Here is a 27,782-nt window from a genome sequence, read left to right as displayed (position 1 = left end):
GTTCGTGCCGACTGGGGTACTTGATCAGCGCTGTCACGTGCCTCACTCCCCCTGGTGGAATCTGCAATAACCCTCGCTCTTGATTAAAGATTTCACCATACTCTTCCTCATACGCCACCCTATAGCATTCTTCCCGCAGGCCAGGGGCTATATTCAGGGATGACAACGGTAGCTCGCCGGCTTCTTGTAGGAATGAGCGAATCACCGACCTCACAATATCTGCATTCGTGCCTAGTATGATGGGGGCACTGGGATGTTCTCGAGCCTCCGGACAGACCAAAGCTTCCACCAGCATGGGATGCGACTTGTTAGTGTTCAACTGCATGATATCCAGCTTGACCGCCACTATTCCGTCTATGGGATAATCATCTTTACTCAGTCCCCATAACTTCATCTTTTCGGCTGACTGCAAGGGAAGATGGCTGAGGTGCTGGTCGTAGAATGGACGGTAGATGATGGTCACTTGTGATCCAGTGTCCAGAAGTGCTGAAGAGTATATCCCCTCCACGACGACTCTTATTACAGCGGTGGGCCCTACTCGGCAGTAAGCATCGGCCGGGGGCGTCTCCTCCGTGGAAGGCCTCCCCGACTCCTCGGCAACATCCTCGGGTACGGTTGATAGGGACGAGATTGCCTTCCGCACGGTCACGGTGTAGGTCTGGGCCTTAGTGGGGTTCGAACAGTTCCTTGCAACATGGCCCTGCTCGCCACAGTTGAAGCAACGGAAGTCTGGGCGGGGACCCGGACCGTCAAGTGACCTGGGAGCGGACCTAGGCACCTCCGGGGTGGCCGTATCCTTACCGCTCTTGCTTCCCTTTGCTTTGGGCACTGTTGCTTCCTTGGTCTCATCCTTGCGAGGGTCTTTGGCCTTCTTGGGCGTATGCAACCTAGTATAGGCCTCGTGACCCTTCACCTCATCCAGTAGGTCTTCTAGAGTAGGGGGGTCCCCCTTCTGTAGCGTGCATCTGATCATTACCACGATATGGTGCGTGGGTATGGCTCCCCGCAGGAATTGAGTGCGCCTATACTCATTTACTTCTGAGGCCTTGATGACTTGGCGGGAACGTAGCTCCCACAAGAGCAATTGGATCCGTTGTATGAACTCGGATAGGTCTTCCCCCTCTTTCTGGCGGAGATTGTAATACTTAGTCCATAACTCACTCACATCATCTTCCTTACCATATGCCCGGGTAAGCGACTCCATCATCTGGTGTGCGGTAACCTCAGTATGCTGATCTTTATACATCTTGATGGTAGTGGACGCAGGCGGGCGCAGGCACTCCATGATTCGTTGTCTTTTCACCTCATCAGGACAGGTCCACTCTTCCAGTACCTGTGAAGCATATTCCTTCCAAACATCAAAAGCCTCTTCACCAGTGGGAGTAGGGTTTACCCCTGAAAAGAGCTTTAACTTGCGGTATGGCTGAGGGGAAGGGGATTCGTGCTTGGGCCTACCCAGTTGTTGGATGGCCTGGGCTAGTAATTGGATTTCTCCCATTCTACTGGGGCTGGAGCTCCGTCTGCTTGAGCGACAATTAGCACAGGATAATACACTGGCCTCATCCCCGCATACACTTTCTGGTGGGGACAGGGACATGCGCATACTAGTCTCTAGCAGGTCTGTACTGGGGCTACAGGGTTCGGGTTTTATCGGCATTTCAGGATATATAACAGGACACCCTGAGCTGAGGGCCCCGTGGAAACGCAAGTTGGATGGGCCTTGCTGTGGCGACAATTCACATCCCCCAGTGATTAATACGGTGCACCATGACCCGTCGGGGTCGGAGCGGCGACCCAAGATTCTGGCATCTTCTAAGCCTGGGTACTGCATTAGGATTAAACATAGTTCATAGGATGAGGCATTGGCGGGAACTTGTCCTACAGCAAGGGTTTGTGAGGGCGGAACTTGCCTTTTTACCGCCCACGTGTACACTTCTTGGCGGGAAGGTAACGTGTAACCTAACGACATTTTTACTGAGTTCGGGCACCCCAGGTCTGAATCTCAGCAGCGCCTCCAAATGTAACGGGTGTTCCCTATGAATACCACCGCTACTACTTGCTGTGCAACATGTGTGGCTCTCAGGAGCCTAAGCCTCCGCTTGGGGAACCTGGGGTACATACATATCATACATCTCTAGGTGCAACGCCTCCACCTGGGAGGGATCCCAACGGAGTGGGAGGAGGCCCTCACAGGAAACAACCACACAACGCTACCGAAAATAAAACAGGACGGGCTTTACTGCATAGAAACACACATATCACGTAATAACATCATAACATCATAACAGCATAACCTCATCATGCGCCACGGCGGGCGCTAACCACACTGGGTGTCACGGCGGACACTAACCACACTAGGCGTCACGGCGGACGCTACCACCTCTAGGCGTCACGGCGGACGCTAACCACCCACAATGTAACCCCACCCTGTGTCCAGTAACCCCCACCCAAATGTCTCGTGCTCCCGAAGTCAAATACCACTGTACATGTGTATGTGTGACTGCGCAGCCACTATGTTTGGTGATAGGCCTGGTTGGTGCACGTGAGTTGCAGGTTACCTGCCCGGGCTCCAGCCACGGGTACCGCGATATAAATCCGCACGATCCGACGGGGTCCTCCACACCGCGTGGGTTGAAAGTCCAGCGCGAACAATGTTACTCCTTGTCGCAGGGTCTTTGGTGGTGTCCTGAGCCCAGAACCCACCTCACAGGGCCGCACGGCTTCAACACTGTGTCCCTGTCTATTCAACCAATAATGGGGCAGTGTCCCTATCTAGGGCCTGTCCCTAAGCTCCACAAGCTACTAGATGGCTCAGGACCTAACTGGGACCTTGGGGGCTGCTGGCCTAATGCAGAGGGTCACTGACCCCTGCATCCACCTCTTACCCCTATCTGGTCCGGATCCTGACTGCCTGCGTGGCTGCAGAACCCCGCGAAATGTAGCAATCTCTTCCCAGGCAAATCCTTCAGCCCCATTGGCTCCCCGGCGTCAGGCGCCTCTGCCCCCATGCACCCCGGGGGCTGGCATGCTCATCTCGCGCATGCGCGAGCTATCTGATCCTCCCGTGCTGGGTTCGGGCACTGCGCATGCGCAACAGCCCTAACATGGCGGCGCCCTGCTTCCCGAGCCACCGGGCCGGTAGCAACGCGATCGCGGCCTTAGCGACGGCCCGATCGCGTCCCCGGCAACCGGCCTGCTCGCCGCTCCCGTCCCCAGCTACCAGGGATCTCTCCTTCGCGCGCCGGCCCCCCCTCACTCCCTCGCACACAGCGTCTGCCGAAAGGAAGGAGGGGGTCAGCCATGACAGGGGGGACCTGGCTACATCAATCTGTTTGTATTTACACTCCCATCCCAACTCCACAAGCTAAATGGTGTGTGTCCTCTGTGAGTAATTATTATTATATTGGTGCCAATCAGCAAAAAAGATTATGACTCATAATCGCGGTCACATCCGCACTAGAATCAACCTCTAACTGTTCCTTTTCAATCTGACTGTAACAGTATTCATGAAACATGCTGCAGTTAATGTTGATGCATGCCAACTTCCCAACTTTTTGTATGCGGTAACCTCTTGTGACATTCACTTACAAACTTGCCATGAGTGCTAAATACTCTTTCATAATACACACTGGAGGGTGGACAGCTTGAGTAAACCATGCCAGTCTATAAGGGGCTCCTGAGAGAGTTTCCTTTTCTTCTCCGTATTTAGTTAGATAGACAGACAGACACAGTATACATAAATTACATATGCTAATTGGTAAACTGAGCGTTGTATGTAGTAAATATTACAGTTGAAAATATATTAATCAAAAAAGATCAAACAAAGAAAACGGATACCTATGTAGCTGCACTTTTGCCTTTAAAAGTCACATTTTTACATTGTATTTAGGATTAGGTGCCAACTCAAATTGAGTAAATAACATAAAAATATAATTATGACTAAGAGAATTTAAAAAAAGTGTAATTACAGGTTTACTTGATTGGAAGGACCTATTATATACCTACTATATACTGTATATACTGTACTTTGTTGACAGATGAAGAAAGTCTATCTATTTTCATGTGCCACATTTTGGAGTGTGTGTCATGTCACCATGCTACTTCTGGTTCTAGGCCACATTGTAACACCAAGAGCTAATGGGAATAATTGAATGTGCTCCAAACAGGAGTGTCTGAGTGTCTATATATATATAATGCAATTTTATTATTTTCCACTCATTAATGTCTGAAGAGAAGATGTCCTTATATGTGGAACCCAATCAAAGGAATAAAGCTCTTGTTTGTACCAATAAAGTTCCCGGCGCCCTTCATTATCACCTTGTAGCATATACACCCAGCCAGCCCGGATGTCAGTACCCTGAGAAGGTAATTAGAGTGCTGAGCACCACTGTAAATAAGACACCTCGATGCAGCACTCTTTTTGAGCTGGGTAAAGGTGGGTGTGGCAGGCCGACCTCGCGGTAGGGTCAGAAAGAGTCCACACAGTGTATTTTGAGGCTTTAACAAACCCTTCAGTGGTTTATGTCCCCACATCCAAAACAAGCTATTCTAGACACAGTGTCCCTTTAAGGCAAAACCAAATAATCAAAACCAAAAGCCTACTCCACTTTAGGGAGGCCAACTAGGCATAACAGCCTAACTATCTGACTGACAACCTAGGCCAGTTCCAGACCAAACACTACAAACTATAGAGTGCAAAATATATTGTCCTTAACTGTGGTGTTGGGAATCCATCCCAGGAGATTCCAGGAAATCCCTCTGGAACTGTGACACCTTCAGACAGGACAGCTCTGCTCCCTCAGCAGGTTGTGGAGGTTCCACTGCAGGGTGGGGGTCCAAGCCGGTCCCAGCAGGCCCTGCATCCAACATACCTGGTGAACCGTACCAACCAGCGTCCTTCCTGGTTGGGGAAAGTTTCTCAGTCCTGGCAGATTACTGACTGCTTTTTAAACCCCTTTGCAATCAGGAGTTCAGACTGAGTTAAACAGGTGCACCTGCATATTGTCTCTCTGGAAGCGTTTAACCTCCATGCTGGAAAGCACACATACTGCACCTCACTTTATATACAGAATCCATGACTCTGTCACAAGGGGTTAGAATTATATTATAAATTTAAATAATAATACATTATTTCTTCATTTGTCAGTCTCTACCCCTCGTTGCCTCTCTTTGCACCTCTCTACCAGCCTCTGAAGTTTGCTGTGTACACACGCCACCCACCCGTCCCCTGTCAACACCAAGAAATAGCAGCAGGGGAGGGGTGACTTTTATACTTTTATACTTAGCAAGGGGGAAATACCGCAAGATTATGCTCGGATCCAGATTGTAGTTGATTTTGGCAATGTGAAGTCTCCTGAAAATCGAATGTAATTTGACGTGATAAAATCTCGCATTATCGCCATATTTATTAAGAATTATCTATGTGCAAAATCTGCACGGTTTTGCATCTCATTTGCATTTTGATTTTTACCTGATTTGCTGTAATACCTTCCAGAAAGGGAAATCTGTCCGAAATGAAATCTTACCTCTGTAGGTCGGCGAAACAAAGCTCAATGAGTACTGCAAAATGCAAATTCATGCGAAGATGGACGTTTTTGCCCAGAAATGCCCTTATCGCAATTGAATGAATGGCCTCTCATGCCATAAAACACACACACATTGTGCTGTGGTGCTATGATCAGTAACCATGCTTAGTGACAAAATCTCACTATAAAATCAAAATGACTCCCTTTTTGTGAATGTACCTGTATGAGGTGCAAGGGAAACAGACGGAATTTACTTACATACTGTAGGCCCATTATAGGAACTTACTTTGGAATTGATGCCGCCAGAACTTCAATACCACAATCAGGTTAATTCGTATTATTAGGAAAACGTATTGTTGGGATGCTGCATTGATTTGGCATGTGTAGCTTGTTGACAATGTCACTGGTAAATTGTTAACATGGCTTTAGTGGTTATGATATCTTGCAGTGTAACATCATGTCATGCGCATACTTGTCTACACAGAGAAATAAATAGTCCCATTGTTCTTGCTTTCGTATACTGTCTAGTATGTCTAAATACTGTACTTTATTGCATTTTATGATACCTTTAGATGAACACGTCTTTGTGTGTTATGGTTTCATGGGGCAATTACATTTAATTTCCTGGGAAGGTAGTTTACTGTGGTAGAAGTTGAAAAGAAATGTTATAGCTTTAGCCACGCTCTTTAGCTCTTTGATCGATAAAAAAGATGCTACTTTGATATACTTACAGTATGTGATATGAGTTTTCTTCCTTAAACTGTTATTATATATATCTGGAAACATACTGGGGCATATGTAAGTGTTGTTGTGTGACTCCAACATTGAGCAGAAAAATAGAGGCTTTGTATCATAGGGTCCTGGCTGAATCAAATTGACTCAAAAAGCAGAATAACATTTCCAAGGAAAAATTGATAACATTGAAAAGCATCCGGGATACTAGATGCTGTAAATGAATTCCTGGACACTATAAGCATAATGTGATTTGTGTAGTACTGTAGCTGCTGACTTCTTAAATGTATTTTAAGAACATCGTCTGCCCAGAGCTTCTTTACATATTTTAAGAATGGTAGGTTGATGGGAAACAGGTTGGTGACTTCTAATCATCAATTAAAACGTTTATCAAGTGGACATCACCAAGGTTGTTGGTGGTGTCAGCAGAACAGTAATTGGGAAGGTGACATGGTCACCACTAGAAAACCATGAACGGAACCAACTATATAGAACCCCAGCTCGCACCCTGCCATCCCACTATAAAAGGCAAGTTATCTAAATGTAACTGTGTTATGTCTAGCAGATACAGATCCCCACAGCTAAACAGAAGGGGAGATGTTGATGAAATCACACAAATAAACTATAAGTAGCCTTTACTTTTTGAGAAATCTAGGAGAATATAGAAAGTTTGCATATCATAGAAACAAAGCATTAGATGGCATTTTTAACTCCCTTTTTAACTTGTATTAGCCTCTACCACCTCTGTTGGGAGGCTATTCCTTGAATCCACCACATTATCCGTGAAGAAGTACCTGCTCACCCTTCCTCAGAGCCTACCACCTTGTAGCTTCAGAGCAGCAGCTCTAGTTTAAGCGCTTTGCCTTCTCTGAATTATGCTGCCCTCCTGTACTGTGTTGAAAACATTGATATATTTGAAAGTTTCAGTATTACACGTCTCTCCCTTGTCTCCCCAAGCTGAACATGTTGAGGTATTTTCCTGATATGTTTTATATTGCAGACCATGCACCATTTCAGTTGCCCTTCTTTTCACAATCTCTAATGTATTTTTGTCCTTATGGAGATATTGTCTCCAAACATGAACACAGCACTGTAGGTGTGATCGTACAGTACCAATGATCCACACATTTGCATCACTATCTCTTTCTGCTGCTAATACATTTTCCAACACATCCCAGCAACCTGCTGGCCTACCCAATCCCTTTGATCTGTAGTGGTTAACATGTTAGTGCTATTAATCTTGTATTCCGCCTTTGGGTTTTTGTTGCCCAAGTGCATGATTTTGCATTTCTTGTGTAATGGTGTTTCCCCCACCCTCTGGCAGATTCTACCATTACTGGTCGTGTGGTGCATGATACCTGCTGGTAACAGGAGGGCTGAGTCGGACGCCGGTGGTTGAGGGGACACAGGACAAGACTTCTGAGGTTCATACCCTACATATCTTTAGCAGTGTAGCACCCCCATCTGCCGTAGGCTCCAGGGAACTGACGGGGATCTCCCATGGTAGAACTGATTACCTCTCCCCACAGTAAGATCACACACCAGGCAGGAGGTATAATAACAGGAATGGTTTATTGTCTCTCTCTGTGCAACACAGTACACGGCAGGGTTCTGGCCAAAGTAGCAACTCTCAGCAACCCACTGAAGGATGGTCCCTGGACCTTCACTACAGGTCAAGGGCACCCACAGCAGTCCCAGCTCTTCCCTGCCCTCTAGCAGAGGCAGAGGTATGGTACTCACTCTCCCCCGGAGGGAAGAGGACCATAGAAGGCCCAATAGTCAAGCACTTGGTCGTGTGACCTGCCTCTCTCAATGGGGTAGAGGCACTACTAAATTTGGGATGGCACTGCCCTTAACTACAGTAAGGAAGATGGCATCAGGTCTGTCCCATGATTGGACATGCCTAGGCCTGATGTCACCGCCTCCCCTTGTCACTCAAGTGCAGCACCAGTGAGTGGGGAAAACCCATATCAACTACTGGCAGCCTGATTTTACAGGACTTGCTCCAAGGACTAGGGCAGGTTAGTGGCCATAGGTGGCATGGCTACATCTGGAATTGAATTCCAGTTACCACTCTCAGAGAAATAAATCAAACATGGGATATAACTCATGCCTCAGGCATATAGTGGGTAATTAATTTTCTCCGTCCTGTTTAAAATGCTAACTCTCTTTATAAAACCAATATCAAAACACATCACAGCACAATGACCTTAATACTTGATAGTTTCCTTCAGTGACTTGCAGCTATGGCTAATGGCCCCCATACGCGTTTTTGTGTTAACGGTGTGTCTTTAACTACATCAATTTACATTCCTGCTACTTGGGCCTTATCCATTTGCATTTATCTACCCAGCTCAGGCCCATATCAATGATATACCTTATTCACTAGGTTGGACTAACTGTTGGGATGGGGTATGAAGGACCACTTGGGGGGAACAGATTGTAGGGTCCCACTATAAGCCTATAATGGACAGTAATGTTATAATATGGCTTACACTTATTTTTACATACACAGGCTCATAAATGTATTTATATTATTATCCCTTATTTATAAAGCGCCAAGATATTCTGCACAGGTTGCATACCAAATAAAAATAAACAAACGCAAAACAATACAGAAGGTAATGAAGGCCCTGCCCGTAAGAGCTTACTATCTAGAGGGAAATACGGGGTAGAGTTCAAAAGATATGAGTGGCTACTCATGTGCCTTAGTATGGAGCTTGTCTAGCACACAGCACACCATTTGGGTTTGTGGATGTTAGGAGGTGTCAGATTGAATGGAGTTTGGTCACATACATACATACATTCATATACACATGCACTCATACATACGGTATATACATACTGTACATGTCGTGATATATACATAGCAAGGTACCTCAGATAGATGCAGAGGAGATTAACTCTCTCTGCTGCTATAGTCACAGACAACCTAGGTTATTCTGTCAGTCTCTGGACAGTCTACTCAAAATTTCAAGAATATCCCAGTCATTCCAGGAGATATGGCATGTCTAGACATTGAGGGCCCAGCTGATTCAAGGAATTCCAGGTTTTCCACAGGTACCCAAAGGGCCAGTATAAGCCAACTCACAGACCTCCATTAGGTGCTTGATTCCCTCCTTTGCTAAACTGCCACTGAATAGATGAAGCTACTCTTAAAAGAAGTCCACTAAGTTTTGGACTGCCTTCTGCCACTAGACTGTTCTAAACCAGAATCGGCAGCTGTCTCACCGAGGTCTTCTGTTTCTTTGCTAAGGTCATTTTAGGTTGAGAAAAACAATATACTTGGTCCAGTTCCAAGTTTGGACTCTTTCACCGAGTGTCGAAACCGCTGGAATTTCACCAGCTGCCCATGTGGCACTAACTTTTTTTTATTCTTATAATCAAACAAAATCAATCTTGAAAATCTAAAATTCAATGAAAGTGATGAAGTGGAGGCTGGTGAAAGTGGTAAAGTATGTGAAGTACTGAAATGCCTCAAGTAGCAATGCAGGCAGCCCCTACACAATTTTCCCACACAGCTTTGACAATGAGCATTAGTACTGACCTACGATACCCCCTGTCAGTCCCGTACAAGACGCTCACTAAGAAGTGGCTGCCGACTGTGCAGAAGTGTCCTGTAACAAAACCGAATGCCTCGTGAAATCATTTTGCCACTTAACAAGGTAGTCAGAGGGGACATTGCTGTGAAAATGCCGTGCTTATTATTTAAAAATTTTTATTACTGCTATTTTTTTCTATTGGTTTATGCTCCACTACTGAGATATCATTCAGATAACATTCCCCTTCAATAAGATACCAAATAATGATATGTACGTTAAAGGACTATTCTTTTGAATTTGTATGTTGTAACCCCTTTGTGATCTTGTTAGTCAAGATGCTATAAAATCTACACTTCACATGAACTTCAAATGTTGGCATTCAATCGTTGGTATTTTTTTCCATAACATAGTAATAACTTTCCAAGGAGTAGAGTAGAGGCCAGCTGCTAGAAAAGGAGGCTGGTTACCAAGAGAGCCGTGGGTAACATGCACGTTATTATGTAACTAATATCTAATTGCTGCATAGGAAGTGGTTATTGAAGCATTAGGGGATAAAGCATATTTTATTGATCGTTACAGTTACATATATAATAATTACATTACCTCTAAGATGAAGTATTGATACCACAATAAATGACCTTGGAATATGCTGGTGCCACTCTAGTAATTAAGAGTAACAGGACATAACACTTCATCACTAACAATACAGAACTTAGATTCTTTATAGTTGTTGTTACAAAGCTGTGAAGTGCTGTTATTTTATGCCCCGTCAGTGAAGCACCTAATCGGGCACTGTATTATATGGGGGTGATTTGATCAAAATCAAATAGTCTCATAAAAAGTATGTTTTTTTATGGTCTATACATGGGAAACATGAATATATATGGCATTGCAAATAGCTACAGCCACAGTAATACTTAATCATAAAGACATTCATTCTGAAATAAAACTTCTGTAAAGTAAAAATGCCATAAGCATGTTATTTGCTTATGAGACTTGTAACATTGAATCTGCAGTGCCAATCTCATTAGCTATAATACATGGTATTTTTACTATTATAAGACATGAAGAGAATACTCAAGTGAGAAATGTACGTTTCTACAAATCCACTTAGGCAGTGCAGCACATAGCGTTCTAAATGAACAACAGAGGCAGTTTCATCTTGCTTTATTGCATGGTGCTATGCTCAAGCTTTGCACAGTGTGCACCTGCTTGCAAATCTAGGAGGTACAAGGGAGGAATTACATGACTCAAATATTATAATAGAATTTAACAAACTGTACTTCAGTGCATCATCTTTCTCCCTTTCATCTGTGTTAAAAAGCCCATCAGTTTTTAGATGGTGTAAACGTTCCTTTAAAACAATCTGTATCAAATCTATTAACACGTTTCTTACATTTGCTGGAACCACAAGCAGAAAATGATGCACTGCATCAAAGCACCCGTTCCTTTGCATTGATAGAGAAACCCCCCCTGAGGCCAATGAGCATAGAAAAGCTTTTACGCCACATTTAAAGCGGCAATCCATGCTTCTTCTTTTTTTACATTTTACCCTCCATTGAAGCCGGGGGTCTCCGGGACCGAACCCCATTCATTTCCGCTCCGGGGACCACCTACTTGCAGAGATACCTACCTCTGCAGTGTAATGGGACGTTTAGCCATGGCCATTTGGCTGAGACCAAAACACCACCGGCGTTCCGCCATGGAACACTTAGCCACAGAACATCATGCCGCAGGATGCTTTGCCGCGATGCCCGGTCCGCCACACGCCCGTTCTGACAAGCCAGGTCTGCCACTCCGACAACTGCATGTTTAAATGTCCCGAGCATGACCGCTACACTGCATAGAAAGGCCGCTGAGACGCGCCATCTTTAAATGTCTAGGCAATGTAGCGGTCTTGCGTGGGACATTTAAACATGCAGTTATTGGAATGGGCAGTGGGGCGCGGCAGACCTGGCTTGTGGGGATGGACGGCGGTCGGGTGCAGGAACAAACATCGCTGCAAAGTGTCTCGTGGCAAAGTGTCACAGTAGCGGAATGCCAGCTGTGTTTTGGTTGCAGCCAAACAGCAGCGGCGAAACATCCTAGATTGCCTCCATAGGATGTACCGGTAGCCGCTCTGCCCGGCTACCAGGGTTCATGTTAAGGCGGCGTTTCAGAGCTCCCGCACCCTGCGGACCAATAGGAAGCTGTAATGTCATCAGGTTCAGCTTCCCATTGGCCCGCGTGATGTGGGAGCTTTAAACTTTAAAGCCCAGATAGCCGAGCAGAGCGGCTACCGAGAGCAACTACGGAGGTAAGTATCTCTGGAAATAGGTTGTACTGTATATGGTTTAGCACTGCTTAGTAAATATGACAATATATGGTGTAAATATATATATATGTATATTTATCTATACATATTTATGTCAAGTTGTCATGGTCCCATATAGGATCCAAGATAATTAAATAGGATATTTTGGGGAAACTAGCTTGAAACGATAGTTATTTCACAATCGAACACCATTTTCAAATGCTAAAAAAATAATGTTGCCTGTTTGGAGCCTAGTGCCTTGGGAGACTCTGCCTGCTCTACCAGTTCATGCTGAATGAAGCACACCTCTTTCTTGGCACACACATTTAAAGGGGTGCATGTTGGCTTTGTACAGTATCAGAATTAACAGGAAGCCTGAAACATTTACATTTTTTTTTATTCAGTTGGTTCTTTTTTTTTTTTAACAAAGCAATAACAAAGCAAGACGTTAAAACAATTATTCCTGGCATGTCTGGTCAGTACTTAGTTATGTTGCATTTAGATGGATCTCGTTTAAATGAGTTCCACATGATGAGAAATGTATTTACTTTTTTTTTTCAACTTTGCAGACGTCTTGCAGGAAATTACTTGACATACATTCCCAAGGGAGCCTTTGCTGGGCTCAGCAGTCTCAAAGTGCTGTAAGTAGACCAAGCATTTGTTGTCTATATGTACGATTACTGTTCTCAACTGCTCCAGGCCACTAATTAAACGAGTGTTGCCAAAAATTGCTTGAACATTTCCACCATCATCTTAGCAATGATTCCTTCCAAACTGCAACACTTGTCATTGTAACTTTTATCAGGGTTATGTTTTTGTAATATACAAATAATGACTATTTAGAATAATAGGGATTTATACTAACATTATATATAATGTTCCTTAAACAAACTATATGATAGTGTAACATAAGATTACATTAAACTGTGAACACCCAAACTATAGCAGTGGTGCCTTCTTTATGGTAATTGTAGGATGAAGTCAGGTGCTTTGATCCTCCCTTCATGAAGGTGTCGAGAAGTTGTGATATATGACACTCAATGTAGCAGAGCTAGAACTTTACACCTATGAATGTGCAATCTAGAACTGGAAGGGGTTGTGTTTGTTGTATAAAACAAGTGCCTACTGTATGTTGTTCACATGCTTGGGTGTGATCTCTAACCAGAGAGAATCCAGCTGTATTGCCATTTCAATTCCTTGCCATGAGACTGTGATTTCTGTTCTTGTTTTCTGTTTAACATCCCAGTGTAGTCTAAGGGCTGGGACCCGCTGCGCCCGTGTGCGCGGGCGGCGGCGTGAGCTCAACTTACCATTCCTGTTTGAACTCACGATCGGGTCCCAGTCCCTCCTCACTTCTAACTTGCTACATGCTGTGACGCGGTAGCCAGCAGGAGACACGAGAGAATGGTGTTCTCTTGCGGCAACGCGTCACATGGTACGCGAAGGGGCCAATCATAGACTGGCTCCCTTCAACGAATGGCAAGCCAGCTATTGTGTGCTTGTGTGTGGAGCTGCTGCAGTGCTGTGAGCCCTGCTTTGTTTTGGACCCCGCCCCCCTCCGTCATGGCCACGCCCCCTCCCGTCATGGCCGCGCCCCCTCACGTCATGGCCGCGCCCCCCCGACCCGTTTGGCCACGCCCCCCCCCCCGCTCCGAGAAAAGCAGCCTGTAGACCGCAGATCGCGGTTTAGCGAGTTGCACGCGCCGCCGGCAAGCAAGCCAGCCGTGCGGACGCGTGCAACGGGACCTCAGCCTAACTCTCAGATATGCTACCTAACCTAACGCTAAGCTAAATGAACGTTACTGTAGGTTAATAGTAACACTTATTCACTAAAGGGAATACGTTAACATTAATAAACATTAACCCAGTGTTACTCCTTAAATTAGCATATGGTTACATTTTTCTAGCCCTTAGGGCTAATGATATGCAAAAGAGACGTCCCCCCCAACATCGCACATCCATATGCCTTTCCAGTTAACACAGGGAATTAACATCAGTTTATACATAAAGGTGTTGGGAAGGGGGATTGACAGCTCTAGGACTAAATTAAGGTGCTACACAGAGGTAAGCGATTGAACAAAACTGCAAAACTGGGGAGAGTCTCTCCAAATACACCTCTTAATTGTGTGCACACTTAAATCGGTGTATATTTAGGAACAGTTTCAACAAAGCGTCTTCTATTAGATCAGAGTAATGAAGACAATTAAAACATAACATTTATTCAGATCAAAAAGTTAAATAAATTGTACACAGAGTGTATAAAATCAAAGGGGGGGAGGGGAGACTGTAATCAATTACAGTCACAGTCACCACCCTGGAACCTGTATACTGACGCTCCTAGGTGAACAATTATACCTTCTCTAAAGACCTACCTCACTCGGACTGTTACCAGCCTCTACTATTACCTACTCTAGGGTCTCTACCACTCTATGGGCCTTATGCAGAGAGGAACGTTATTTACTGTGTAAAAGGCAAGAAAATAGCCACAGAATTGGAGCAAGTTATGGTCGTATGCAGAAAGCTGCGTTACCTAATTTTTCTGATGAGATTCAAAATTGCCAAGTTTTTCTGGCTAGATTGAACTCACTATAATATAGGGCAGAATGGCGAGTTGCAGTGCATCTATGCTACCTGCATACCACCCTATTTTAACATGGCGAATTTACCAATCTCTCCACGTGTTTGGCAATTTTTAAAGTAAAGAAACCTGCTGTGGAGAATTTTATGAATCTCTCCATGTTCTCTGCAGGAGAAGCTTCTCTGGGAAGTATTTTCTCCAAAATATGGTGCTATTTCCCTTCTCTATCCTCTCTGCATAAGCCCTTATATCACTGAAAGACCCACGTAATAGTGGATAGGTTTCCTCCCTGTATATACCAATCCGCCCCCCCCCCTCCCCCACACACACACACACACTTCGATTTTAAACACTATGGGCCTTATTCAGAGAGGGTTGATAAAAAAAATCGCCAGGGAATGTAAAATGACGTTTTTTTGGGTGTTGCTATCTCGGTATTCAGAAAGGCTCGATTACCAGTGATAGCAAAATGCCCAAAATGGGCGAGTTACAGCCAGCGACAGCATCGAGCCTCTGAAAAGGCCTAAACTGGTGATTCATTTCTGCTGCAGAGAGAGCTGCTCTGAGAGAGCCGCCACTCCCAGCGGAAATGTCGGCCGAAAATTATTTATTTAAATATACATTTCTTTAATAATGTAGATGTGTAGGGGGTCTCCGAAGCTGAACCACGTTTGTTTCAGGTCCAGGGACCCCCTGCTTCCCGAGATACAGGACCCTTTATGGGGTGCCGGTATCTCCTATGCAAGGAAATGTCCCGGTCACGTGACGCGGGACATTTCAATGCAGAGGGATACCGGCACCCCATAATGGGGCCTGTATCTTGGGAAGCAGGGGGTCCCTGGACCTGAAACCAACGTGGTTCAGCTCCGGAGACCCCCTGCACATCTACATTATTAAAGAAATGTATATTTAAATAAATATTTAAAAAAACATCAATACACGCCCTCCCCCCTCTGCCGAAACCCATACATTACAGTAATGGGCAAAATAACTATTATCCAGATATGGATAATAGATTTTTTGCCCATTATTAAACACTGCATTAGCATACATAACTAAAGTAAATAAATAAAGTTATACTTACCACAACAGCAGGTCCCTCTGTCCTCCGTTGCCAGAAAGCATATGTAGCCATGCATGTAAAATGGTCTGCAGTTGTCTCCCCTGCTGGCAGTAAACCTGGTAAGTTACAGGGATGTCAGCAGTAATCATGGAGGTTTGCCTTCACACCCTGGTGAGGTGCCCTATGTATGGGTGGGAGTGGCTACATGCTCTGAGTCCACAGTTAGTGACATCAGAGCTGTGACAGTTCCTGAAGTATATAAGGCACAGCACTGCCCAAAATTAGGTTGTTGTTGCTGAGTTGTTGAAGTACGTTGGGAAGGAAGGATCCACTAGTGCAGTAACTAGTGGTCCATTTCTACATCAGACTTTATAAGAGTCACACTGTGTCCAGGGACCTGGCACAGGGGTGATCTCCATACGGGGAGAGGGGATCCCACTCCATTGGGAGGGCGTACCTATCAGAGGGACAGCAAATCAATATGTGCGGCTGAGACAGCTGGCTGGGAAGGGCAGCTTGCCCATACGAGATGAATAAAGATGCCCTGTTCAAAGATACCCCCACTGTGTGAGTGTGAAGTTACTCTCCAGTGGACAACACCATCAAGAAGGAGTTCTTCATCAGGACCATCTCCCTGCGGACGTATAGACCCTGATGAGGTGGAGGCGCTGCACGTGATATAGGTAGGACTCGCACACACTACCTCAGCTGCCTGTCTGGATTGACAATCCCCGAATACCATCATGCGGGAGACTCAGGAGTCCTGTTGCCTACAGGTGCACCACCAGACACGACCATGTAATGGGGGCTGGTTAGACCACACGGGCCAATATGAGATTGGGTGGGTTCAGACGAAAGGGAATACCCGTTACACATATATACAAAATAAATACATTCTAATGGCCCCTAGCCCCTTAATCACCTTAGCGGTTACTAACCGCTATAGTCATTAAGGGGTTAACCCACCTTGACCCGATACAAACCCGGGAGGCCTAAGCACCCACCCCGGACTGTCTATACCCACCCTATATCCATTGAGTAGTATAGTGGTACATCATACCCATATAATAATAATATGGGCATGATAAGCCTCTATAGCACTCAATGGGCACCCTAATCACAAGACAGTAATACACAAGACACACAATAATAAAACGTAACTAAACTCCAAAAAAACACACTTCGCTAAATACAAACAGTAGCCAGCTAATCCAATCAATACAAGCACTAACAACATCAACAATTAATTAATTAAACCATTAACCAATCAAAACAATTAAATCCGAAACCAACTCAAAATGAATAGTAACACTAACAAATCCAAACAATGAATTACTCCAACATTAATTAATTTAAACAGTAAAATAGAAAGAAATTCTAACAATATCTGAACTAACCATAAAACACATTAGCTAACATAATATAACATTAAGTACAAACGAACACCAATCGCAAACCTTTAATTACATTAAGCATGAAAAAACAATCAATCACATCCACATAATAAATGAAATGCAAAAAATCAACAGCAATACCAAGCGACAAATGCCCCCCAAATATTGGCATAATAATGTGTTAATCTGTACCCTAAAGAGGTACAGATTAATATATTATCAGTCAATATGCCTTCCCCAAAAAATCAAAAACACATCCAAAGAATAAACCTGTAAAAAAATACATTTACAAACATTGAATATATTACTTACCATTAGAAGCGGTGGCCCTCCGACTCCCGGGGTAACAGGAAGCTCACGTACCTTGAAGGCCTCCAACAGCATCCGATGCCATCCGCCATGAAGATCCGGCTCAGGTACCCCAATCTTCTTTTTTCTTTCTTTAATCACCTTCTTCTATCTTTATCTGTAACCATTTCTTCATCTTCTTTATCTTCTTTCTTCATCTGTCAATCCAAAATACCCCATGTTAAATCCCAACCGATGTTGTCCCGTCGTCTTCTTGGGCTCAAATGAAGCGTCACGGCCTTAAATATGGCTTGTGACATCACATTTAGCCTCAAAATGGTTAACAGCCACCTGATTGGCTGTTAAAACCATATTCTGACTTGAATTTTTTTTTTTTGACATTACGTCACTTAAAGGGAATGATGCCAGCCAATCAGAATGGCTGTGCTTCATTTGCCTTTTAGATGACGTCACAAAATCCAAGATGGCCGCTGTGTCACAAGGTATTTCAGCCAATCAGAGTGTGGAATTGGTTCCCACAATCTCATTGGCTGAAATACCATGTGACGCCGGCTTCGTGACGTCATCTTAAAGGCAAATGAAGCACAGCCATTCTGATTGGCTGGCATCATTCCCTTTAAGTGACGTCATGTCAAAAAAAAAATTAAAGTCGGAATATGGTTTTAACAGCCAATCAGGTGGCTGTTAACCATTTTGAGGCTAAACGTGACGTCACAAGCCATATTTAAGGCCGTGACGCTTCATTTGAGCCCAAGAAGACGACGGGACAACATCGGTTGGGATTTAACATGGGGTATTTTGGATTGACAGATGAAGAAAGAAGATAAAGAAGATGAAGAAATGGTTACAGATGAAGATAAAAGAAGGTGAGTAAAGAAAGAAAAAAGAAGATTGGGGTACCTGAGCCGGATCTTCATGGCGGATGGCATCGGATGCTGTTGGAGGCCTTCAAGGTACGTGAGCTTCCTGTTACCCCGGGAGTCGGGGGGCCACCGCTTCTAATGGTAAGTAATATATTCAATGTTTGTAAATGTCTCTTTTTACAGGTTTATTCTTTGGATGTGTATTTTGATTTTTTGGGGAAGGCACATTGACTGATAATATATTAATCTGCACCTCTTTAGGGTACAGATTAATACATTATTATGCCAATATTTGGGGGGCATTTGTCGCTTGGTATTGCTGTTGCTTTTTTGCATTTCATTTATTATGTGGATGTGATTGATTGTTTTTTCATGCTTAATGTAATTAAAGGTTTGCGATTGGTGTTCGTTTGTACTTAATGTTATATTATGTTAGCTAATGTGTTTTATGGTTAGTTCAGATATTGTTAGAATTTCTTTCTTTCTATTTTACTGTTTAAATTCATTAATGTTGGAGTAATTCATTGTTTGGATTGGTTAGTGTTACTATTCATTTTGAGTTGGTTTCGGAATTAATTGTTTTGATTGGTTAATGGTTTAATTAATTAATTGTTGATGTTGCTATTGATTGTATTGATTGGATTAGCTGGCTACTGATTTTATTTAGGGATGTGTGATTTTTTTGGAGTTTAGTTACGTTTTATTATTGTGTGTCTTGTGTATTACTGTATTGTGATTAGGGTGCTCATTGAGTGCTATAGAGGTTTATCATGCCCATATTATTATTATATGGGTATGATGTACCACTATACTACTCAATGGGTATAGGGTGGGTATAGTCAGTCAGGGGTGGGTGCTTAGGCCTCATGGGTGGGTGAAGGGGGTATTATCCCTAAGGATGGGTGTTTAGACCTTGCTGTTGGGTAGCGGTTGGGTTAACCCCTTTATTACCTTAGTGTTATTAACCTCTAAGGTAATGAAGGGGTTAACACCCCCCGCAACCCCCCTGCAATGCCTAAACAGCCACTAAGGGCCAAATTCCCCCTTCACCCAACCTCGCTAGCCACAGTATTGTATTGTATGTTTCTTACAGTAAGCTTGGCACGGGTGTTTAATCCCTTCATTTCCTTAGCGGTTAGCCGCTAAGGTAATGAAGTTGCTGTACATGCATGTTTCCTGCCTCGGATGCATGCCAGGGAGGTCCGGAGCTGCTATTAATGGCTATCAGCTCCGGAGACCCCCGACATCAATCCGAGGCAGGAAAGGGGCCTGATTTTTTCTAAATCCTGACACATCGCAGCTCATCGATGCCATCTCCCCACCAATTTACCAAAAAGTTTGTGGTGTATTGGATTTGGGGAGAAGAACGCCTTTTAGGGCTGCGATGGGTTGCGATAGGCCGCGACAGCCGACTCGCGGGTCTCTGAATCGCGCAAATTTATCAACCCTCCGAAAATGGTCGATAAGCGGCTGATCACCGCTCAGTTGACGATTTTCTGTGGTAAAATTTTGCGTCGATACAGGCCGTTATCGAGCACTTATTGAGGCTTTCTGAATACGAGTAGCCATTTTGGTTGATAAGTGCTCGATAAGGGCCTTATCGAGGCTTTCTGAATAAGGCCCTATATGCACAATTTATTTTACTTTTGATTTGAATAAATGTTTTAAATTGTCTTCATTACTCTGGTCTAATAGAAGACTCTTCGTTAAAACTGATCCTAAATATACACTGATGTAAGTGTGCATACAATTAAGAGGTGTCTTTGGAGACTCTCTCCCTGTTTTGCATTTTTATACCTAAAGTTGGTATTATCTCCATCCTGACCCTGAAATATGGGTTTTGGTGGAGACAGAGAGACACTATATATACATATTTCAGGGTCTAAATGGGGATATTGTCAGCTTTAGGTAAGACAGGCGTTGCCTATGCTAATGAGCTATACAACAGCTGTAGTTTTTGCATATATTTGCCTTTGTGGATATGCATTAAACTCAGGGACAAGAGCATCCGCTAATAATTTAGGTAACCTAGCGTTATTTGCTTTGATTTAACTGAGCTTTAGTGTATCTGGCCCATAGTCACACTGGTTAATGATGAAATTATCTAAATTGGGCTGCAACCAGAAGCACAAAATAGCCAATAAATGTATTCTGGGACAATGGCTGTTCTAGAAACAGCAATGATTGGTAGCAACCTACAACACTTTCAGCACAATATAGGTTTGTTTGTTTATCTAAATGCAGCTGAGTAAATATGCTTACATAGTATATTCTTATCTCTACTGTGTGATTGGCAGCAGATTCTGAACACAGTTTGCTAATAAGCAGGTGAGTACCGGTGGTGACCATGCAGCAATCCAATGCTAATGCAGCCTGCTCTAGTTCAACTGGCGTTTTCATCACCCACTAGTCAATATAGTATGTATAGCAGATGATTTGTACAGCACTTTTTAAACATTTAAGAATGGCATCGTTTATCCTTGACATACGGCATTTGACAACAGTGTTAATAGTGTCCTTCAAAGCATAAATAAATGGACTATTTCCTTGTACTACCTTTAGATGTTACATGAGGAATGTTAAGGACCTACCCAAATCAAATGCGTATTACTATATCTGTAGTAGCTCCTATTACCTTGTGAACCTAAACAAAAAATAAATCAGGAGGATTTCTGAATGGAACAGTCTTGTTTGGTTAAGCACTCAGACAATGAAGTGTCGTAATGTCTTCTACTAAAATAGAAATAATCTTTTTTTTTTATCCTTCTGTGTTCTGTCTTCCTCTTGTGGTTTTATGTTTAGAATGCTGCAGAACAACCAGTTGAGACAAGTCCCGAGTGAAGCCCTTCACAACCTGCGCAGTATTCAGTCTCTGTAAGTATAGCATACGCATCATAGCTATTTTAAGATAGTTTTAAATACAGTGCTATAGAAGAGCATGGGTTCTCTGGGAGGAATATTAGAATACCAATCCTTACTGCACTTTATTTAACATGCTTAAAACCCTTAAAACAAGACGCTAGATTTAAGCAACACAGATATGAGGTCCTTTGACTGTCTGCTAGATGTAAATATTACACCTTGGAAGACTGGTACTCCAGGTTGTCATTCCATTGCTTCATAGGGTGGATGTTACATCTATTACTAAGCTTGAATGAGGGAACAAGTTGTACACATGTTTTGCGTATATCATGTACAGGACATGTTAGTGTGAAAGCCGCAGTATTACTCTGCACATGGATATACAGTAACAACAAATCAACTTTGCTTTGAACTTTCTCCAATAACACTGCAAAACAACTTTTTTTTACTGACTTCTTGACATCTGCTTGCTAAGCACTAACTCCTGTTGTTCTACAATATTAAGGGCATTGTGATAACTCAAAGTTAAATGTGGACACCATCCCAATCAACAGGGACACCTATACAACCCTGGGTATGCATTTAAAAAGCACATGTGCATTACAGTAAAACTGTGTTTTTGAAGACCTATTTTTGGCAGTGAAGGTAGAAGATATGTAAAGTAACTTAGGCTGTTTTACAACGGTTCCAAGGGTTTAAAGTAAGGCTTCTATTTCATTTTAGTTTTTTTGCGCTCAACCACATATATTTCAATTAAATGAACTTGTGCATATATTCAGCGCCACCGGCTGCCACGGACAAAAAATGTGGTGATGGCTAAATAGCAAAATTGTTTTGCTTTACTCTCCATTAAATAATTTACCAAACCAGGAAAAGGAAAAAAAATTATTAATTCGGCAGTATGCACAGCCCAATTGATCTATAAAATCCTAACACAAAGCTTTCTGCATGGTAGGCTCTTTCTTGAATTGCTTAGTATATCTAATAGAGATCTTCCCATTCTACAGGTATTCCCTAAATGTCAGGAAGAGATACACTCAGCCAACAAAGCTTTCATTGTTTGTATTTTTTGTATTTGTTGAATAGTCCTTAAGTAAGATACAACCTCTCATTCTTTGTAGCAAACCGTTCTACTAAAAATAGGGGAGAAGAGAACACCCCCAACAGTTACATTGGCAGTGTAAAAAGATTGGTGTCTAGTGACTACATTAAGGGAGAATGACAGTAATCAACAGGAACTTTAAACAGCTGTGAAGCAGACATTAGATGGCATGATAAGTATTAGGACAGAAAAGGCACTATAACCAAAGGACGACAATTGGCAGAAATTATGTCTTTGAGAAAAAGAAAACCAGGATTTCTTTGTTCATGGAAGCTGGGCTGTGCCCTCAGATAAAGGTGTGCAGGGTTTTCGTTTCCTGTTTCATGCTGTCTAGCAATTTTCTGTTCACCAGGTGTCTCTTGCGTTTCTGATTTGCACAAGGAATGCAATTTCGGAAACAGGTTAAACAATTAGGAGGACAGCGGATGGGGTTAAGAGCTTTAAGGCAACAAAGTAACCTTCATAAAGCTTACCCCCAAATGGAATCTTTTGTAAGCATCTGCATTTGAAGTTGGCCATGTTTTGTGCCCATTGTGTAGTATTATATGTGAGGATCAGGTAACTCTCATTTAAAGGCAAGAGCAGCTGTGAAATGGTGAATGCTGATAGTAGTTGTGATTGGAAATCAACTATTATCTTGTCCTTTGTTACCTAAAGAAAATGTGTTATATTGCTCACATTGTGGAAATTTTTTGGGAGGGTCCGGAACTATGGAGCGTTCTACATGATTAATAAAAATCCCTGGGGGCTCGGTGTGACATTTTTCTGTGTGTCGGTGTTGTTTTGATGTTAAGACAAAGCATTCTGTATTTTAACTTTTGGCTGCCTTGTAAAAGTTATAATTGTATGTATATCTTTATTTATATAGCGCCATTAATGTACATAGCGCTTCGCAGCAGTAATACACGTGACAGTCTTATAAATAACACATAATACAAATAACACATAATGGGAAGAAGTGCTTCAGACATAAAAGTGACATTTAGGAATAGGAGTCCCTTCCCCGAAGAGCTTACAATCTAACTGTAATTTAACTTGAAGATAGTGTCAATACGTATATCCAAATAGTTTTTTAGAGAGTATCAATTTAGATGTGCAATGGAGAATTAAAACAATTGGATAATGAGATACGGACAGATGTGGTGACACAGAGCCATTTAACTGGTTTGGTATATTTCCCCTTACATTGTACATACTGTTTTGTTATCTGAAAGATATGGTGTCACCTGCTCATGTACTTTTTCAGCATAGGTGACAATTAAAAAAGATACCCCAACCACAGCACACTTTTACCTGGTACTCCACCGTGAAATGTAATACTAATCCTCTAATATAGTGCTCTGCAATCATGCTTCAGACATTTAGAAACAAAAACCTCTGCAGACATATGCTGTGTAATTCATCAGCAAGTAACATTGCTGGATTTTAAAATGGCAAAAAGAAGACTCAACACATCCAGTAACATTGGTGCAATAGAATAATAATGTTTTCTATTAGCTCATTTCTTTTCATCACAATACCACAAATATTTCTAATTACTTTCTAACTGATAGTAGCTGTTATAAAAAAAATGTGTTTTCACATACCGCTGAATTCAGTAGTCAGTAAATAAGCAGTAACTGAGCTGGTAAAGAAAAAAAGTCATTCTGTGAAACAATGGCGGAAAATGAAGTGAGGCTTCTGGGTAAAGTTTGCATGTAAATTGAGATAGCAACTTCACTACAGAATTGAGATAATAACTTTTGGGTTAATAATAATATTTGTCTTCTTGTCTAGAGCTGACAATGTATTTAGCGCTGTACTAGAATTTTGCACACTCAATGTCCCGGCCCTGAAGGGCTTCAAATGTCATTTTGTTTCCTGAGGTTCAGTTCAGAGAGATTAAGTGACTTGCCCAAGGTTATAAGGAGAGCCAACACTGGGATTCTAAGTAAGTTCAACCGCTTCAAAGGTAGTGTTCTCATCACTAAGCTACTACCTATAGGGTTAATGTTACCTCCTCGCTAAGGAAAAGAACTGTCTGTATAGTGATACTTCCATCTCTGCAAACCAGTGTGGTGCATGAAATGGCAATTTGTACATTTCACATTCCTCCTGTCTTCTCACCTTCACTAATACCCAACAGGAGAGGCGTTTAGTGACTGGTGTTAGGAGGGGATTATAAAACATTATAAGTAGGCCAAGAAGGTCACTGAGTATAGTATTTGCCTTGGTTTAAAAAACAGAAAACATACTAGGCCAAAACATTCAAATAGTGGAACCTATAGAATATGGAACCTATAGAATTACTCTGTGAAGCAATTAGACTTATGCTTAAAAAATTATAATAAAGGGATATATATATATATATATATATACATATATTTATATATGTATATATATATATATATATATATATATATATATATATATATATATATATATATATATATATATACATGTTAATGTGATCTATGGAATCGGGGGCAGTACTTTCTCCCATAATAACTGAAATTGACAGCAGATAAGGACCACTTTGTCCACATATCCTGTCCAATTGCTGCAAAGCCTTAGGCTTGGTCTCCACTGGCTACTGCAGTGCTCGCTATGGCGGGCACTGCGGAGACAAGAGCTGCCCCTCAATGGGGCCGGGCCCACTGCGAGGGGAGGCCAGTACGCGGTGCGTTTTTCCAAGAGACTGGAAAATTGAGATCAGACCTAGCGACTGAGTGCTAGGCCACGCCCCCTGGCGTTTCAGCCAATGAGGACGAACCTGCCGGGTGACGTCATGGCCGCGCCCCCGTCATGCCCCCCCCCCTGTCTTTCCCCCTGCAGCTCACTGTAGACCGGGGAACTCGGCTGCAGGCGCCACCAGCCTGGCAGACGCGCGTGCAACGCAGACAGCGGGGCCGTAGCCTTAGATCACGTGTGATCACTGGCTTTTACTTTCACACTTGTGCTGCCAACGGTAGTTGCCACCTGCGGGGTCAAGTAAATTTTAAGCATTTTGCTGCATATTTGTTACACCGTGATTCCTGTAAGATACTTTCCACATACCTATGAAATCAATTAATCATTTTTTTCTGCACAAGAGAAACTTCTCATCAAGGTCTATATTGAATGTGACCACGATATAACGATGTCATAAATATGAAAATTAATCTACTTTTTTTTGTTTGTGTATTGTCCCAGATTTATTTTACAAACTCCATCCTCTCATTAAAATGAATATTAGATTGAGTTACACCTGGTTACACTGACTCCAGATATGTATAGGTTTACATACAGTATAGTGGGTTTTTTTTATACCGTTGCAGGCACTGATTTAGCAAGACTACAGTATTCACACCTGAAATATTTAGGCTTGAATGCAAAAGGTGGACACGATCATTTTCAAGGCAAAACTACCCTGCGGCATACAAATAGTGCCAATCAAAGTATATATTTTCTGATGGTGCACACCACAAGGAATTTAGAAATGGGTAACATTTTTTTCCCCCAAAACATTGTAGCCAGTAGTCTGTTGAAAACATTGGTATTGGGTTTTTTTCTCTCATAAATTTACACGAACTTCGGATTTTTACATCTTTGGCAAAACAACACATAACCATAGTACAAAAATATCCTTACAGCTCAACCCCATTATAGCGTGACCCGTTGCTTCGTGAATCCGCTTATAACGTGATGCAAGCGTGGCTCCCAATTATCACTTACCAAAACCCAACCAATCATTTACCAGCACCCTACCTCTGTCACTCCGAGGCTTCCCTATGTTGTATAACTCCCATGCCCGACTCTTGCTGATGCTCCTGGAATCCCTCCGGTGCCTGCTCGATTACGACGTTGAATCTCAGCAGCACAGTGAGGATCTCCTTCCGCTCTCTCCAGCGTCCTGCACTTGCCAGGCTGAGGCATCACGTTGTCTCGTAGCAACTGTCCAATCGGGAAGCCACTGGGGGACACGTGCAAAGGTACATGCAGGGAGAGGAGAGAACTGCCAACTGCTGCTGATGCCGGGTCAGTCCTGCGTGGGCGTGCCGCAGCACTGCTGTATCTGGAACAGCTGGGAGAGTTATCCCAGCTCTCCCCCTCCGGCGGCCACAGAACCCTTGAGGGGTGCAATTCTCCTTATAACGCGATCCGCTTATAATGCGATGTGCTTCTTTGGACCCCAAACAGGATTGAGCTGTAGTTGCCAAAACTACACGCCCAAAGAAATATAGACATGGGCAATTTGTCTTTCACCAAAAGAATATATTTTCGGGAATCACCTTTGTACCGCCTAAGGAAGGTGTTGCCTACAAGGCCAATAGAATATATACATTTTGCAAAAACATTTTTAGACCATGATTTCTGTGTCAGTGTTGTTGTGTACCTTAGCAAACCATACAATATATAAAAAGTTTAATCTTAAATTGGTTTTGATCCCATATTTGGTCATGAGATGTCAGTAATATAATGAGTATGCAAGAAATAAGGAATCCCTTTTGAAACTTTGGATAGCCGTATTACATAGCGCATTGCAAAGTTTGTCTAGATTCGCCCTATTTGACACCATCAAAAAAACAGAATGTTGTCTACTGTACTTTTACATTTTCTTTTGCACGCACCACTATTTTCTGATGCAATTAATGTAACTAAACAGTAATACACCCAGACACAACTAATGGTTTCCGGGATGGGTCACTTTAAACTTTCATATAAAGGTAGCTGTTGATTTTTCCCTTTCTATAACGGGTACAATTAAACTTTTTATTCCTTACAAATATGGTGATACCCTTAAATTACGAAGTATACTACCAAAGTTAATCAAGGCTGATTTCATATTGGTAGGTATGCAAATGTGCCTGGGGAGTCTTGTGAAATAGAAGTGTTCAAATACACTGTATATGTAACGTGTTTTTGGAGTTGATTTTCACAACATACCTCAGGAACTATTTGACTCCCACAAATATAGAATTCCCATGATTGACAGGGACTCTACGCTCTACTAATTAAAGTACAAATACAATTGTGTCTATGAGCCATTGTAACTGTGACCCACCCAACACCATATAAATATGATATTTTGTTTTTGTTGTGTATGAATGCAGCACAACCTAGTTAAAGTGTGTGGAAGGAGGGGGGCTCTGGCCTTTCCATTTTTGGGGTTACCCTTATAGTTACAAACTTCTGATCATCACAAAGTGTTATTGAAGAAGCCTCCTTCTTCAGCACATAGCATGTTTAGTACAGTGAGAAGGGATGCAGTCCTTGTGATAATCAGAAATATGGGTTTACTAAAGAAACCCCCAACATCACACAAGAGAGCAATGCCCTCTTGATTTTGGAGGTTTGTGTAACCACAAACATTTAAAACAAACAAAAAATGTAAAATGAAAAAAAAAAAAAACAATAAAATACAATTGAACATGAGATTGAGGGGACTAGCAAATTCATATTCTAAATATTATGGTCAAGGTGTGGGAAATACCACATATACACACAAACACACACATATACATATATACATACACACAAACACACACATAGATACACAT

The 27,782-nt window shown here is 42.7% G+C and overlaps 1 protein-coding gene across 1 annotated transcript in view; it reads left to right on the top strand.

Moving 5' to 3' along the window:
- Positions 1 to 27,782, top strand: part of LGR5 (leucine rich repeat containing G protein-coupled receptor 5) — a 211,320-nt gene that overhangs the window by 114,302 nt on the left and 69,236 nt on the right. Inside the window, exons 3-4 of the mRNA XM_075600238.1 lie at positions 12,662 to 12,733; positions 21,102 to 21,173. Coding sequence (XP_075456353.1) covers positions 12,662 to 12,733; positions 21,102 to 21,173 — 144 coding nt within the window. The remainder of the gene's footprint in view (positions 1 to 12,661; positions 12,734 to 21,101; positions 21,174 to 27,782) is intronic.

Source organism: Ascaphus truei, chromosome 5, assembly GCF_040206685.1.
Source record: "Ascaphus truei isolate aAscTru1 chromosome 5, aAscTru1.hap1, whole genome shotgun sequence".
Classification (NCBI taxonomy): domain Eukaryota; kingdom Metazoa; phylum Chordata; class Amphibia; order Anura; family Ascaphidae; genus Ascaphus; species Ascaphus truei.
This window is presented reverse-complemented; position numbering and strand designations above follow the sequence as displayed.